We start from the raw sequence: 15,618 nt of genomic DNA on the forward strand, positions 1-15,618 counted from the left end.
TCAATATAAAATTGCAAACTACCCCCATTCCTGACACTCATCTGTTATCTTTTTCCATAGCACTTACTATCTTCTAATAGAATAATAATTTACTTGGTTTTTTAAAATTATGTCTTCTTTACAACAATGCAAATCTCATAAAGGCAATGATCTTTTGGTCTGTTTTATTCACAACTATCTTCTCAATGGACATAGAATAGTTCCTGGCACATAGTAAATGGTCAGTGAATAATTGGTGAATTAATATATCCTAATATAAAACTCTAATAAGGTTACCTACAGAATTCAAAATTTGAATTTCCTATAAACACAATATGTATATGTAATAATACATTGCCTAAGCTGAATTTATGTTAATGGTTAGATAATTCTAAATTCATTTTAATTTGAAGCACAAAAAGATGATGGACATTTGGGTGGTAGTTTTTGTATGTTACATTATTCTATATATGATTGAGCCTAAACTGTATTGATGAACAAGCATCACTAACCTACAATGCAAAGTAGTTAGTGTTTTTGAGGAATACTTAGAAATGCTGTAGCCTTCTTGTTAAAAATTATTTTTTATTTAACATGCGTTAAGGAATGATTGGGATGTTCAGTCAAGAGACCCCAGTGAATGCAATAAAAACTAGACAGATACCGCAAGGAAATCACCTAATTTGAAATGTTTCCCAGAATGATATAAAAAAATTCCCTAAAGTCTTAGCGTCTGGGTTTCCTGTATACATACATCGAGTGCAAGTTCCTTCTGAATCTAAATCTAGCCGTCATTTTAATTCTGTGGTTGTAGAAACGATTCACTAGCAACTGAACAATTTGTCATTTAGACTTGGGAAGGGAGTTCTATTCCATTTTTGCTATCAAAACAGAGAATTTATGGCTCACCCACTTTAACACCAAACAAAGGCACAAGGACCATATCCCCATTCAATTTGCCATTGTGAAAGCTATGAAGAAGTCTTGTATCTTACCTATTGGTTGAGTTCTTTTTTGATAGATTCGGATTCCTCGAGCATTTTCCAGTTTAATTAATGAATGAATATCAGTGCCATTAAATCGGTTTATCCGTATGATATTGAAGTTATCAGAACTGGTTGCATACAAATAGTCTTCAAACACAGTTATACCATAAAGATGTTTGACCTATAAAAAGGGGCAAAAATGACTATGATTTTTAATTATGTTGCTTTTAACTTGAAAGAAAAAATGATTGCTACCTACTCCTGTGGAAAATTCCCATAGTTGGAGAGTCACAACCATAATATCATTTATCTTCTCTCATAGAATTTGACATTTTAATGTTTTCTCTGAGAATAAAACATTATGCAGTAGTGGTTAAAGCACTACCCAATGTATGGGAGAGAATTTTATTCATGTTTCGTTGAGAAAACATGTTCAGTAGCTACTTTTCAAAGGCTAGTGAGAACCAAACTTTCAAGCATATTCAATAGCATGCTTATGGCACCGTTATGTAAAATTTGATATATTTTTGTGGGCTACATTTTCATATAGCCATGGATATGTAGAATCTGTAAAAGGCTTGCTTTGCCTGTGAAAGGTCTGATGAAAAAACACCTTTGAAAATCCCATTTTTAAAAAATACAGGTTACATTTAGACTAATAGTAGCCCCAGCATGGAAAATAGTAAACAACAAAATCACATATTTGGAATAATTGTAAATAAAATGTCAGCATTCTACTCAGAAATTGCACTGTTTCTAAAGCCTATTCATAATGAAAATGGAACTCTGATTTGAGAATAACAATGTTTACTGCTCTCCATGACACTTCACAGGTAACAGTGTAACTCTCCTCCTTGGCACAGGTCTTGGGGACTGTGGGTAAGAATAGACTTCTTGAACTGATGGAAAGCTTCCAGTAAAGCAAAGGGAGAATAAGTATACTGATTTTCTCATACAAAAAGGCACATGCTAGGCACATTGCCTTTGGGCATGCCTTGTAGTATACTCAATTTAAAATGGTTCTGGACCAAGGTATGGTAGATTTGTCAATTGATTTGCTGTACAGATTTGGATGAAAAAGCATTTGTCATTATCATTTGGCATTATATTGTACTTCTAGTGTACTTTTCATATAGATTTGTAGTCAAGAGAATTTGAGAAGTTATGCATGGTTTGACTGTAAAAAAATTTTATATAGAACAAAATCACAAAACTTCCTACTTAGGAAATCATGCCAGTTCTATACCTTAAGCTAAAGCATTTGATTTGCTATCTTTCTAGCTTACATGTCTCCTTATTACTATTCCTGATCCTCTCATAGGAGATGCTGAGTAAAAGAAGACTGGCTTTTCACGTTGTTTTTGGATGTATTTCATTTCTTCATGTTTAGGCTACAAATGAAAGTTAGGAATTAAGGGGGAGAATCATTCTATGTTAAAGCTCCAATAATCATTTTCAATGTTAGTGTTACTCTCCAGTAAGTGTTTGTAGGGGGAGGCATGTGTGTATTTACTAATAATATTTTCTACATTACTGACATCATATTCACTAAATATATCTATGACCCAATTTTGATTTGGGCAATACTTTTTTTCCTGTAAAATTTACAAGCAAGCTGAAGTCTTCCATTAATTGACATTTATTTTATGCATGCTTTGCTTAAAGTTTGGGGCCAGTCATCTGGAAGTGTGAGATTGTGGCTTAATCACATTGCTGTCTATGTAATTGCCAATCCAAGCCTCAGGAGAGAAAGTAAGCATGGCTACAGAGGGGGCAACTGGTGAGGGCAGAAAACATGTTCACACAATAGCCATCAAATTTTACTCACTGCCTCGCTGCTTTCCTTCAGAAGGGTTTGTTTACCATAAAGTACCTACATTGTTGCCTGGTCTGTTAACTACCCCCAACAGAGGTGGCAGGAGCTTGGTGTGGTGCATAGACCATTCTGCCTACAGGACAAATACAAAATTTTATCTCTGTTGGATTACGTAGTGGCAAACTAAGCATATGTTTAGGGAACCAGCAAAACACAAGCAATAGAAATGGGGAAAAAAGGAATAATTAAAAACTTCAGATACTAAAAAACTTTTTAAAGTAGTCATGAGGAAGATCATTGAATTCCTCATTCTTGTTTCAAGGTTTAAAATTTTAATTACATATACGTAAAAAGAAGGTCCATCATAATCATTTTAGAGACTAGGTCCTCTAAGGTCATAACTAGACTGCCAAGGAAATCAAAGTTTTAAGGACAGTCAAAGGTGAGAGAGAAATAAGTGATCTCATCTCTAATATTGGACACTTTTTTTTAACCACCCAGATTAGTGGATTTTTTTATCTGCTAAGGAAGTGAAATCATTTCATTGTTAAAAGCTGATTATAAAGGCAAAGTAACTTTACAGGACAATTACAGAATATTTGTGCCTTGTACTGCAAAAGCAAACAGAGTCACTTATTTCAGCTCCATAGAATGAGAACCTCACGTAAAATTAGTGAGATCGGTGAGGTAAAATTGAATTTAAAAAGTAAACTAGCGAATAAGGCTTATTTCCACTTAGAGATCTCCTTCAGGTGTTTATTGAGTGTTATTTGCAAAAACTTGTAATTCAGCAAGGGGAAAAAAAACTATACAGATGGGAAAAATTTTGACCTCAGTGCTTTTCACAAAATTCTTATTTTAGGAAGTACCTGAATACATCAGAAGGCAAAATTTAATCCAACCTATTAAAATAATAATGATACTTTTGTGAGTCAGCATATGCACTGTGAGCAGAAAAAAATATATATATCTCCAATGCCACATGGGACAGATGATAGTTCAGTTTCTTACAAATGAACTACTTAAATTAGTTTTTAGTAAGTAGGTCATATTTACTGTCCTACTCTAATACTTTTCTTTCTGACTAGTGTAGCATTTTTGGTTTTGTTTGTTGTTTTTTGATTTATTTCAGTTGGTTTCTGTTTTGTGTGCTTTTTCCTTTTTTTAATAGAGGGAAAGAGGGGGAGAGAGCCCCCTCCCCTGCCCCATACTATGGAGTACACAGTACACTGTGTAAAGAACATTCTCCCATATAGCAAACACATCGCAGTTTTTATGACCCATTGCAGCTTGACTTCATAAGAAATTTTCAACATTGCAATTTTCAGTCTTCTTCCTAGTATGATACCATCCATTTTATTACCTTAGCTGCATTTCCAAACCAAATTCTACTTACTTGTCTGCTTTGGATGATAGTATGTCTGTTTTTTCCTTGATAGTCCACTACTTCCACATAGTCCAAGTAAAGGTCTACCCAGTAAACCAATTTGTTGACTAGGTCTAGTGCCAGTGCAGCTGGCTGCTCTGTCTTGGAATCAATTATCCTTGTTCTGTTCATCCCATCCATGTCACATCGCTCCACTTTGGCCACATTCCCATAGTCAGTAAAGAAAAGTTTTCTGTTGAAAGAAAACTAAATGTTAAAGTGGAGGGAGGGGGGAAGCATATTCAATAGAACCATCTGTAAAAAACAGAACTTTTCCTTCTAATCTATTTCAGTGGTTACATCTGTTAGCTTCCCATAACCATTTCCATATAATATCACTCATAAACAGAGAAATCTGCTAATGAATATTGTAGGGCATGAGGGAGCAGGTTAACTAACAACTGTAAAATTTCCCCAAAGTGAATGATTATGATGGGTTTATTTTTGTATCAGGGGAAGTGTTTCTTTAAGCTTCATAGAGCCAATATACATATACCACAGGAGATGTGTATGGCCCATTTGGAATAAGCTTCAGAAATGAGCCAAGTCATCAGGCCAGGGCATGTGAGCTATCAGGCTTTATCTTCAACCTGCTTTTCAAATTGCCTGGTAATGTCTGTCTCCTATAAAAGCTATTATGTGGAGCTCAGTGAAGCTATGAGTGGTAGAGAATAGCAAACCTGGAATGGAATTAAGCAGATGGAAAAGCAAATGTGCTATTTGTAACAGTGGAAATAAAATATAAATAATTCCCCCCAAACCAATCCCAAATCCTCCCAAATATTCCGTTTATAAAATTTCATAAAGGAAATGTAGGCCGTTTCTTTTCATTTTCTCTTTATATAATTTTTGAAGAAAAGGCTGAAAAGCAATGTTGACTTCTGAGACAAGAAATCCTTCTATGAAGCCCAAACAGTGTGTGTGAAAGGTTTAAATACCTCCAACGCTTCAGTGTCTAATATTTGATTAGTATTCACAATGTTTAGTAAACACAAATCAATTTCAATTAACCTGACAATATTATAACAAGATTACCTACTCATGAGAGCAAATTACATTTGTAAATGGAAGACCATCTTGCCTTGACTTAAATACAATCTCAAGGATAATCTGATTTCCAGTGACTGAGCAATATTAAGATTACCTAGAGTATAGAATATTTGATTTTACAAACTTGGTGACTTAGTTTTTAGTGACTTTTCTCAACATTGTTGCATCATCTAACAGTATGGGGTATCTTTTAACTTAAAGAGTATTTAAACTTTAGCTCTTTCTGCTGTGGGAGGTTTTGACTAATTTTTTTTAACATTAATGTGTACTGTTTGTGCATAATGTGTAATGGTTTGTGATAGCGTGAGCCAGATTTTATTATGAGTATATATTTCCCCAAATATTCTTGAAAGATCAATTTATCACAATAAGTTAAAAATTATTTTCAAATGACACGTCATTCAGGTGAAGAGTTTTCTGTCCCAGTGAAGAACAAATAAAAGGGCATATGGCGCTATGTTTTATTGTCATGCTAAATGTTCTGACCTCTACTCCTGCACTAGCTCATTCTCTCTCTCTATCACTATCTTTTCCTGCTTCCATCTTTCATCTCCTCCTTCTTCACTTGTTAATCACTTTGTTCATAGTTATCTCAAGTTACTGTTACGATTACCTAGTTTCCCTCTTCCTTACCACAGAACACTGCCGACTATTCCTATTATAAGAAACTCTCTTCCTCACCTCATACCAAAATGCCTGTCCTTTCATAGTTTCCTTTTCTGACTGGTCCATTTCACAGAACTGAATAGATGCTGGTGTGCAGGTAGCTTGGCTTTGCGATAGAGAGTTAGAGGCTCTGGCCCACTGTGTATAGCATGTTATGTACAAACTATGTATAGTTAGTCATATGAAGCAGGTGGTTGCACTATCTACATGGTGCTGAAGAGGAAACACGGGCCTGGAGATGGGAACTTCTCTCAAGTCACATTGAGATGACTTAATTACACGTGATCCTAAAAGAAAAAAAAGAGAAGAGTGCCAAGCCAAGAACCTTGGAGGCGTGTTGTTGAAGAAAGATGACCAAATAAGATCCGAGGTTATGGTCAAAGAGATAACACAGACTCTTATTGAGGCCTAAGGGAGAAAAGTTCCATGATAGAGAATTGGACTGGCTGGCTGGGTCAATCACTTCCCAAAAATTTTTTAAAAAGTAATATAGATCGAAATGTCATTGAACTTGGTATTTGTTAAAACACTAGTAATTTTTGGTACTGCTCTTTGAAAAGTTTAGTTATGGAGGAAGAGTGAACCAGATGATAATGAAGGAGGTCAGGAAAATGTAAATAATTTGTGCAAGAAGATTTTCAGTGATACTGACCAATATTGCAGGAATGATTCAAGTGATTCTCATATTTATCCCAGGTCATAATAAAACTGGTTGAGGTAATCTCCCCATCTGAATAAACTTAAGCCAAAATATGAAAAAAATGTATAAATACATGACTCACTAAAATTTTGCTATTTTAATGGAAGTGTAAAATCAAAAGAACAGGAGGACTTTGGGTATGTGAAATGGCATTGAGTTAGAAGAAACAGTAAAGAATTAGTCATTGTACTTCCAGCAAATAGCAGAATAACTAGTGCTGAGTGGTGATGTAGAAGGTGGTCTTTACATCAAATTTAACTTCCCCAGATTTCAGAATACTGACAATGTTGAGCTCTGTTCACTTGTAATTGAAGTGCAAGAAATGGAAGTATTCTCCAGGATAATAACACTAAGACCATAAATCTACAAGCAATAAATACCCAGAGTCACATGATTATGACTGTGACTATGATTATGTCACATGACTATGACTGTGATTATGATTGTAGATGTTTCTTTGCTTGTTTTAGTACTGATTAATTTTAGTTTAAAATTATCTACTATTATTACAGAGAAAAGCTTTATTCTCAAGGCATTCTTTAATTGAGGTATGACTATTATAATTATAAACAAAAGCTAAAGTTTTAGTTATCTAAAACCTAACTAAATTTCATTCATGATATAAATGTAGCTGGGTTGAAAAAAAACTCACTCTTTTCTTTCTTATAAAATATTTGTCCAAATTTTAGAAAAAGGAAATAGTGCTCTGTGAACCCTATTGTCTCACTGATCTTAATAATTACCTATGAGATAGAAGGGTCAGATTTTTTCTATTTTACACATGAAACTGGCTCAGTCCACTTGGATAGCCACTGTCGGAGCCGTAACACAAATGTTTGTCATGCCTTTTGTTTTTAACTCACTATTTTGAGATAATTTCAAACCTACAGAAAAGTTGTAAGAACTATAGAATGAATGTCTATACCCTTCACCTAGACTCACCATTTGTTCACATTTTCTCCTCTGGCTATTTCTAGTACTCTCTGAACCATTTGATAGTAAATTGCAGACATGACGATTCTTTTCATCTAAAATGTCAGCCTGCATCTCCTGAGTACCAGGACATTCTCCTGCATAACCACAGTACATCTATCAAACTGAATACGTTTAACACTGATACAATGCATAGCTTTTATTCAGATTTTGCCTGATGACCAATAATGTTTTATATATTAAAAATTCCTTTTTTGCTCTAATTTAGAATCCAATCCAGCATCATATATTGTACTTATCTGTCTTCTCTCTCTAGACTCCTTTAATTTTGAATAGTTCCTCAGCCTTCCTTTGTTCATGATGTCACCATTTCTAATGTGTAAATGTGAGTTGTGTTGAAGAATATCGCTATCTTGAGTTTGCCTGATTTTTCTCATAATTCGATTATGTTATGCTTTTTGAACTGGAATGTAATAGTTTTGTACTTTATTGTTTCTGCCTCTGGGCTTAGAAACCAACAGGTAAGCCTATGCTCTATTCCACAAATTCCCTAAAAAGAAGCAAAGATGGTGGTTTGAAATCTCATTTATTCCATCTTATTCAGTATTTCTGAACATTTAACTCTCTTAATTTCCAGGGTTCTCAGTCACACTTTCAGCAACTCCTCCCACCAGAAACCAAGTATCTTTTGCTGCTTCTAGTACAGCCAAGACCCCAGTGTAGCAATCCGTGTGTCCAACTCATGGTGATTGGTGGAGACCATTCCCAAATCTGTCCTATGCTCCATTCCCTCAGATTTGCAATACTGACATTTCTTCTTTCCCTGTTCTTTCCTGCGATATCAATTATTTTTTATTCTCCAGAATAAAGAAGAAATTGAAGTGAGATTGCTATTCTCTTATTCTTCACTTATTTTTTTAAATGTCATTCAATTCAATTCCCACTAACAAAAAAATTAAAATTAAAATAAAACAGCATCCCAAATACTGTCTCTAAGATATGTTTAACTATTAGTTCATCAAGGACAGAAACATTTCTTTCAAACTTTTAATTATTCACCCAGTTCATTCATTACAATTTGACAGCTGTAGTAAATAGGAGTTTGTCATTTTGGCTTCTTTATCTCATCTAATATGGGAAACTGATTTTATCTGACATCTTTGATTACATGACTAGTCCTATTTTACTACAGATATATATTTTTTTATACAACTGGGGATAATAAGAAACTTTGAGTATTGTTGGTAAACTTGTCTGACATAAATCAAAAGTCACAAAGGGAGCACTCACTGACAGTGACAGAGCACTGTGCTGACAGAGTTACAACACCAATCGTTCCTATGCTTTAAAGCAAAGCAGTTGTTACACATACTGATGTCTTAAAACATGTACGTTTTTCTTTAGCTGATAAAAATAAGACTTACTTGTCCCAGTGATATCTGTTTTAAATGATTCTTCCCTACTTTTGTACTTTGTCCAAAAGGACAAATGGGAATTTAAACATATCAGAGTCCTATCCACATCCTTTAACTGCATAGTCAACCCAGGTTTTGTGTCATCATTCTTACGCCTAACATTTTGATTACAGCTTAATGATGGAATTTAGAAATTTTCAGAGTCCTCACAATGAAATTATTTATCATTCATTTTAACTGCTGAAAAATGAAGTTACACAACAAGATTTTGGTTAAGAAATAAATGAGAGGGGAGTGAGACATAAAACTAGAGGGCCACATATTGCTAGATTAAAAAAAAGTCATTGTTCTGATTAGGGTCTAGCAAACCCTCCATATTTATTAATCACGTGTTAAATTAGAAATTTTCATGTCTTTACATTTCAGGAAAATGATATGTATCTTTCTTAGCAAGGATTACATTAGAAACTTCATTTTTCAGTCTTGTTTTAAAAATAACTCTGTAATCCAAATAACATCAATAGTAATACAACTTTATTTTTTCTTCCATTGTATATGCAAAAATTGACCAAGAAAGTGATCTTCTACATTATACAGAATAATTAAAGTATACTCAGAACTAAAGTAGAAATATTAAATATTTAGCATCGTAATTCTAAAATGCAATTGTGAATATTAAAGGGTAATGAGTCTTTGGAGTTAGCAGTTTAAATTCAATTTCTATCAGCTCCTGCTGCTTAAGGGATGTGGAAGATAAACAAACGATTTTCTCTGTCTAGCCAAGACTGTTCAAGACAGTTATTTATTGAGTTTTCCTTGATTGGGGTTTTTGCTTTCATTGTTTGAAAAATCTCTCTTGAACTTGGTTTTCAGTTCATACATAAACACACAGAAATGAAACTTGACATACAGACTCCTCTCAGCTGGCTACTCCATATTCTGGAAGCATTCCCACTAATAATCCCGCCAGAAGTGTTACTGTATTAGATATGTCAGTCAACATTCTTATTTACCTAAACCTGCCCCACTCAGTTAGTGTTCCTGAGAGGGGCAGCCCTATGTGCCAGTATTATCCCTCCCCTGGTTACTGATACTGAGGCCAAGGGGGGACATGTGATGGAACTGAAACCAAATCACAGGCTGAGTTGAATCACTAAGACCCTTTCTCTCACTAATCCAAACCAAACAGTGTGGAGCTCACCTAGTGGGCAGCTGTGCTAACATGGGTGGGGAGGGGTTGGGGGCGTTGAGAGAGGAAGAATACCAGAGCCTGTGTAAAGAAGTAGGGGAGTCATGAGATAGAGATGGGATGGCAGGAGCCATGTGGTGCTCGAGGCAAGGAGTTCTCTAGGACCCAGGGGTCCTGGGCCCTTTGTTATGTAAACCCATGGGAGTCTCCATATCCTTTGGGAGATCCGTATATATCTGAGCTGGTTTCAGTGGGTTTCTGTACCTGGAAGCTAATGTGCCAGGAGTAAAACACTACATTGTTTAATGTTCTATTTGAAGATTCAGATAACTCTTGCACTGAAGATTTTGAACAATCAAAGATCATACTGCCTTAGGAAATATATATTGAAATGCTAACTCTATATAAAGCAATCATTTTATAATGTTCACATGTAATCCTCATATAACCCCAGCTTGGCATAAATATATAAATTTAAAATAAATATATAAATAGAAAGCATCTGAAACTTTTTTCTTTCATCTCCCATGAAAACACAGAGAAGTAGGATATTAATAATGGACAATAATTTTTAAAACCATCTTTCTTCATTTTTTAAAAACTTAATATATTATTCAAGACATAGATATCCAACAGTCCTTCCTAAATTCAATCTGGCTAAACTCTCTCACAAATTCAAATACAACCTCTCTCAGTCCCCATCTTACCCCAACACTGCCTCTAACTCATCTTTTTATTATTTTAAACAAATTTGTCTCTTAGGCTTTTCTTTCCATTTGTTTTTCATTCTCCATATTCTGAGAGCTAGGAGTTAACTCAGCAAGTAATAAACCTGCCATTGTAAAAAGGAAGTGATAAAAAAAGTGGAGAAACAGAAAGACTTGCATATTACTGTATTATTTCTTTTTATCTTCATCACATAGATATTTCATCAGTGTTTAACATAGATTGGTACAAAGTGGGATTAATACGTAATCCTCTTTCCCTGGATTGACATTGCCTGACACTTGGTTTATGTTCACTCATTCATGCCTACCAGCCATGGCTACACTTAAATTGCAACTACCGCATCTAACCACCTAAAAAATAATGACATACTTGGCCTAACATTTCGACTCCCAGGCAGCCATTATTCTCAGGCTGTAACTGAAACCTTATAGACCCATCTATATCTAAGACAAAATTTTTCAATATTCTCACCCTTATTTACACAGGTCTCTGCTCAAAGTGTAGGGTGGCCTAACCTCTGTCCACTGATATGAACTCCTCTCTTCCTACCCAAATCCTTCTGATCTGCCCTCTGAATCTGCTACTCTATGATCACAACTCCTCAATATCCTGACTATACTTTGAATGTTCATTCCACATTTTTGCCTTTACTGAAACTTAGTGAAACTTAGCATCTCTTGAGGTCATCCTTTCCCAGAAGTCACTGAAAATGTGGGCTTCTTACAAGAACCTCAGGAGTATATGTAAAATCAGTTCCTTCTCCAATACTAATTCCAGAATATTACTCTCTTCTTATCTTGTACCATCTCCTGTTTTTTGAGGGTCTCACAAATAGGCTGTATCCATCTTCAAGGTGGATTATGTATTATAAAACCCTTCTATAGATGCTGATAACGGTCGAAATAAAACTTCATATTCTTAACACTGCCCACAACAGTTGCATGTTCTAGTCTCTGCCTATCTCTCCAGCTCCATCTAGTAATATATTTCCCTGCTTCTAATACCTTGGCCATCTAGCAGTATCCTTCTATAAAGTTCTAATACCTTGATCATCTTTCAGTGCCTTAAACAATCCACAAATTTTCTTCCTTTCGCCACTTCACATATTCTGTCTCCAAGTATGGAAAGTAATTTCTACTATGCTATTCTGATCTTGGCTTTAGTTTTCAACTTAAATGTCAATTTCTATGAAAGACATTTCCTGCTTTTCCAATATCAATTAGGTCTGCCTGATAGAATCTCATGGCATTCTGTATTTTTTATCACACTCTTCTTTATTTAATTGCATAAAACAGATACACACATACACACACAATGATAAGGTTAAGATCTGTTTACTAAGTAGACTACAATCTCCAAGAAGACAAAGGCCATATCTGCTTTATTCAGCATTGTATGCTCACAACTTAACTATGCATCTGCCCGTACTAAGTTTCTCTCTCTATCTATACATCTACATATATCTGTATAAGCTCTGGACTGATTTCCTCATATTGGAAAATAAAATCTAAAACTCAGACTTAAAATTATGATAAAGGGGCAAAAAATATGGATAAGGCCATTCTAGCATATGAAAATAAGTTGGGTTTCCACATTATCCAGAGTAGCTCACTGTAATTCTCTGGGCCCAAATCATTAACTAATAATAAATTATGGCTTTGCCTCAGTTTGATTGCATTGACCTCTTTTGCACATAATTCCCTTTGGAGAACTTGTATGGAGTAGTGATATTAGTTCATGATAAGATTTAGTATTCCTGTGTCTGGCCAGTTTTCATTTTTAATGGCATCCCCTCAATATCAGATTCTATGTAACTATAGATTCCAGATTGTAACAGCATTTGGATGTATTCTTAAGGGGGTTAGACCATCTACTCCCAGAATGTAGCAAAAGTTTTGTTTCTTTCCTTAAAGTAAGATATTTATATAATCAACAGTAATTTTAAGAATGTAATGATGTTCCCCATGAAGAAGATGGATGGAGAATGTTGGATGGATTAGATAAGGAGATACCAGTTTGGTAGGTATGCATTAGTACAGGGGTAAATGGAAAAGAGGAAAGAGATTCAAGATATATTTTGGGGTCTGTGTCAACAGGATTTGATAGTTATTTAATTGGGTGAAAATAGGATGATTAGAGAGCAGCATTCTAGTACTATAATAACTTTCATAAAATATATTTATGGAATATATTGAGCCTCCAGATTTTTCTCAGGAAGTCTGCCTGTCTGTCAGATCTCAAGGTGTCATTCCATGTAATATGAAGGATGCATTTTACAGTTTGGGCATATTACTTTTCATGACCAAGGGCAATGCTATCTTAGGACTGCTTCAGGGGTCAGGATGCAGGATGTCAGTACTCAAAACCTCATGCTCAATATACTTGATTCATGTGGAACAGTAGAATATTTGCAGCAATATAGTCGATGTGAAAAAGTTACACTTTGCAATATGCAGAGATGTATAACCTAATTTCTGCACTTAAGGAAGTCCTATTGGTTTATAAAGGCATTTTTCTGAGCTGAAATAACACAGATGGCTGTCTCAGAGGCAGCTAAGGTAAGTATCCATGAACTTGTGGACTGCTGAACAAAACTGGTTCACTGCTATGTTAATTACCAGTTAGTTGAACTGTCAATTTCTATTTTAAATTCTTACTAAATGGAGGAAAAAATAGCATGGTGAAAATGAAACTTTAACTAGAGCATAGTCTTTTTAATATATTATTTATTATTTATACTTGCGTGCCCATCTCGGTTTGCTGTTGGAATAAAATGTACAATAATATTGCAGTGATGATAAAATCATATGGTTACATAGATAAAACCCCACTGTAGAAAATAAAGATTTCTTTGATGTTCACTTCCCTAGCTGCAAAGAGCAGATATACTTGGAAAAATAAGGCAAACCTCCTATAAAGCAATAACTTCTTCATAAGTGACATTATTCAAATTTCTTGATTTAGTTTTAAGTAGAAAGGCAGGATCAAGGGCAGGCTAAGCGTGGCTAAGACTGCAGAGACCAAAGGAAGTTGATGAAGGGAAACAACTGTCCTTGCTCAGTTGGCAAAACAGGTATTTTAATAATTGATAGATGCTGTTAGACCAGGGTTTCTTGACCAGGGTGACCTTTAGGGGTTCCATCAACAACCAGTTTTGTAGGCTGTACAAACTGACAAGTATGCCAGCAAATACGCATTCCTATAGGTGTATTTTTTGGACAAAGGGTTAATACTCAAAAAGGTAAATATCCATATTCTGAAACAGTGATCCTCAAACTTTATTGTGTGCAATAATCATCTGGAGAGCTTGCTGAAATCTCCAATTTCTACAACCACTGTAGCGGGAATTTGAGGAGTATCTGACAAAATTAAATATGCATTTAAAATCTCTTTCATCCAGCAATATTTGTTCCAGAAATTCATCTTGAAGATGCATCTTCACAAGTAAGAGACAAGACATGTACTGTTATTCACTATGACATGTTTAATAATGGCAAAATATTGGAATATATTTTTTATCCAGTTCTCCCTTCCCCTCCCTATTCATCATTTCTTCCTAGAAATATTAATTTAGCACCTACTGAGCTCAAGGTTCTGGGAATACAACAGGGAACTCTAAGGTATCTAAACTCTACTTCTAGAGGGAATGAGGAGCAAGATCATTGAAGATAAATGTGTTTTACAACTTATGAATGCTCAGATATGGTTGGGTTGGGTAGCTCTGCAGATTGTTAATTGATAGAAGCGTTATCTTCTAAGAAACTCTTGTTAGTGTCATAGTCAAAGAATTAAAAATAGGCTATTCAATCATGGTGATCTTTTCCCAATTTTAGTAATTTCTAACTTGGAGGCCAATTAGTTTTGCAAAGAGAACAGATTGTTTAAATCTTGTATTAGAATTCTTCCTACAAAAGTCTTAGGTTACTGTTTCCTTCTCATCCTTCATGACATTTTTCTTCTAAATCATTGTTTATAATATTCACCTTTCCATGTCAATTTAGTAAGCTATACTCTCCAGTTTTTCAGTCAAACACCAACATAGGTGTCACTGTGAAGGTGTTCTGTATATGTGATTAACATCTAGAATCATCTGACTTTAAGTAAAGATGATCCTCGATAATCTGGATGGGCTTGATTTAATCCATTGAAAAGTTTAAAAGCTGAACCAAGGTTTCCCTGAAGAAGAAATTCCAAATGTGGACTGCAGCATCAGCTCTTGTTCAAAACTTCCAGCCTGCCTTCCCGACTGCCTGCCCTAAGCATTTTCATCTAAGTAGCTAGCTCCCACAACTGCATAAACCAATTCCTTACAAAAAAACTATACATATTTATTAATCCTACTAGTTGTATTTTTTTTTTCTGGTGGAACTCTGACTGATACAGTGCCTAAAAATTATTTAGGAGAATACCTCTCCATTAAGTAAGAATTTAAAATAGAATTTGACAGTTCAGCTAACTGGTAATTAGCATAGCAGTGAACCAGTTTTGTTCAGCAAACCAAAAGGAGAAAACAGAGGTCCTGAGGACATATTCTGGATCCTTAAATCCAGCCATGCCGAAGTCAGCACTGCTTGTTTTATTCAGGAATCTGAGACATTAAATTTCTCCTTTTTGCTTAAGCTGATTTAAATGGAGTTTTCTAACATATATAACTGAAATTTTTTTATATGATAAATATTCATGGTTAAGGTAAATGGTAACTGAAATACCTATCACCACTACAGGAGAA

The 15,618-nt window shown here is 34.9% G+C and overlaps 1 protein-coding gene across 1 annotated transcript in view; it reads right to left on the bottom strand.

Moving 5' to 3' along the window:
- Positions 1-15,618, bottom strand: part of LRP1B (LDL receptor related protein 1B) — a gene marked incomplete at both ends in the record, with an annotated part of 1,860,945 nt that overhangs the window by 821,015 nt on the left and 1,024,312 nt on the right. Inside the window, 2 exons of the mRNA XM_079710778.1 lie at positions 975-1,146; positions 4,178-4,400. Coding sequence (XP_079566904.1) covers positions 975-1,146; positions 4,178-4,400 — 395 coding nt within the window. The remainder of the gene's footprint in view (positions 1-974; positions 1,147-4,177; positions 4,401-15,618) is intronic.

This window comes from Hyperoodon ampullatus, assembly GCF_949752795.1.
Source record: "Hyperoodon ampullatus genome assembly, chromosome: 8".
In the NCBI taxonomy this organism is placed as follows: domain Eukaryota; kingdom Metazoa; phylum Chordata; class Mammalia; order Artiodactyla; family Ziphiidae; genus Hyperoodon; species Hyperoodon ampullatus.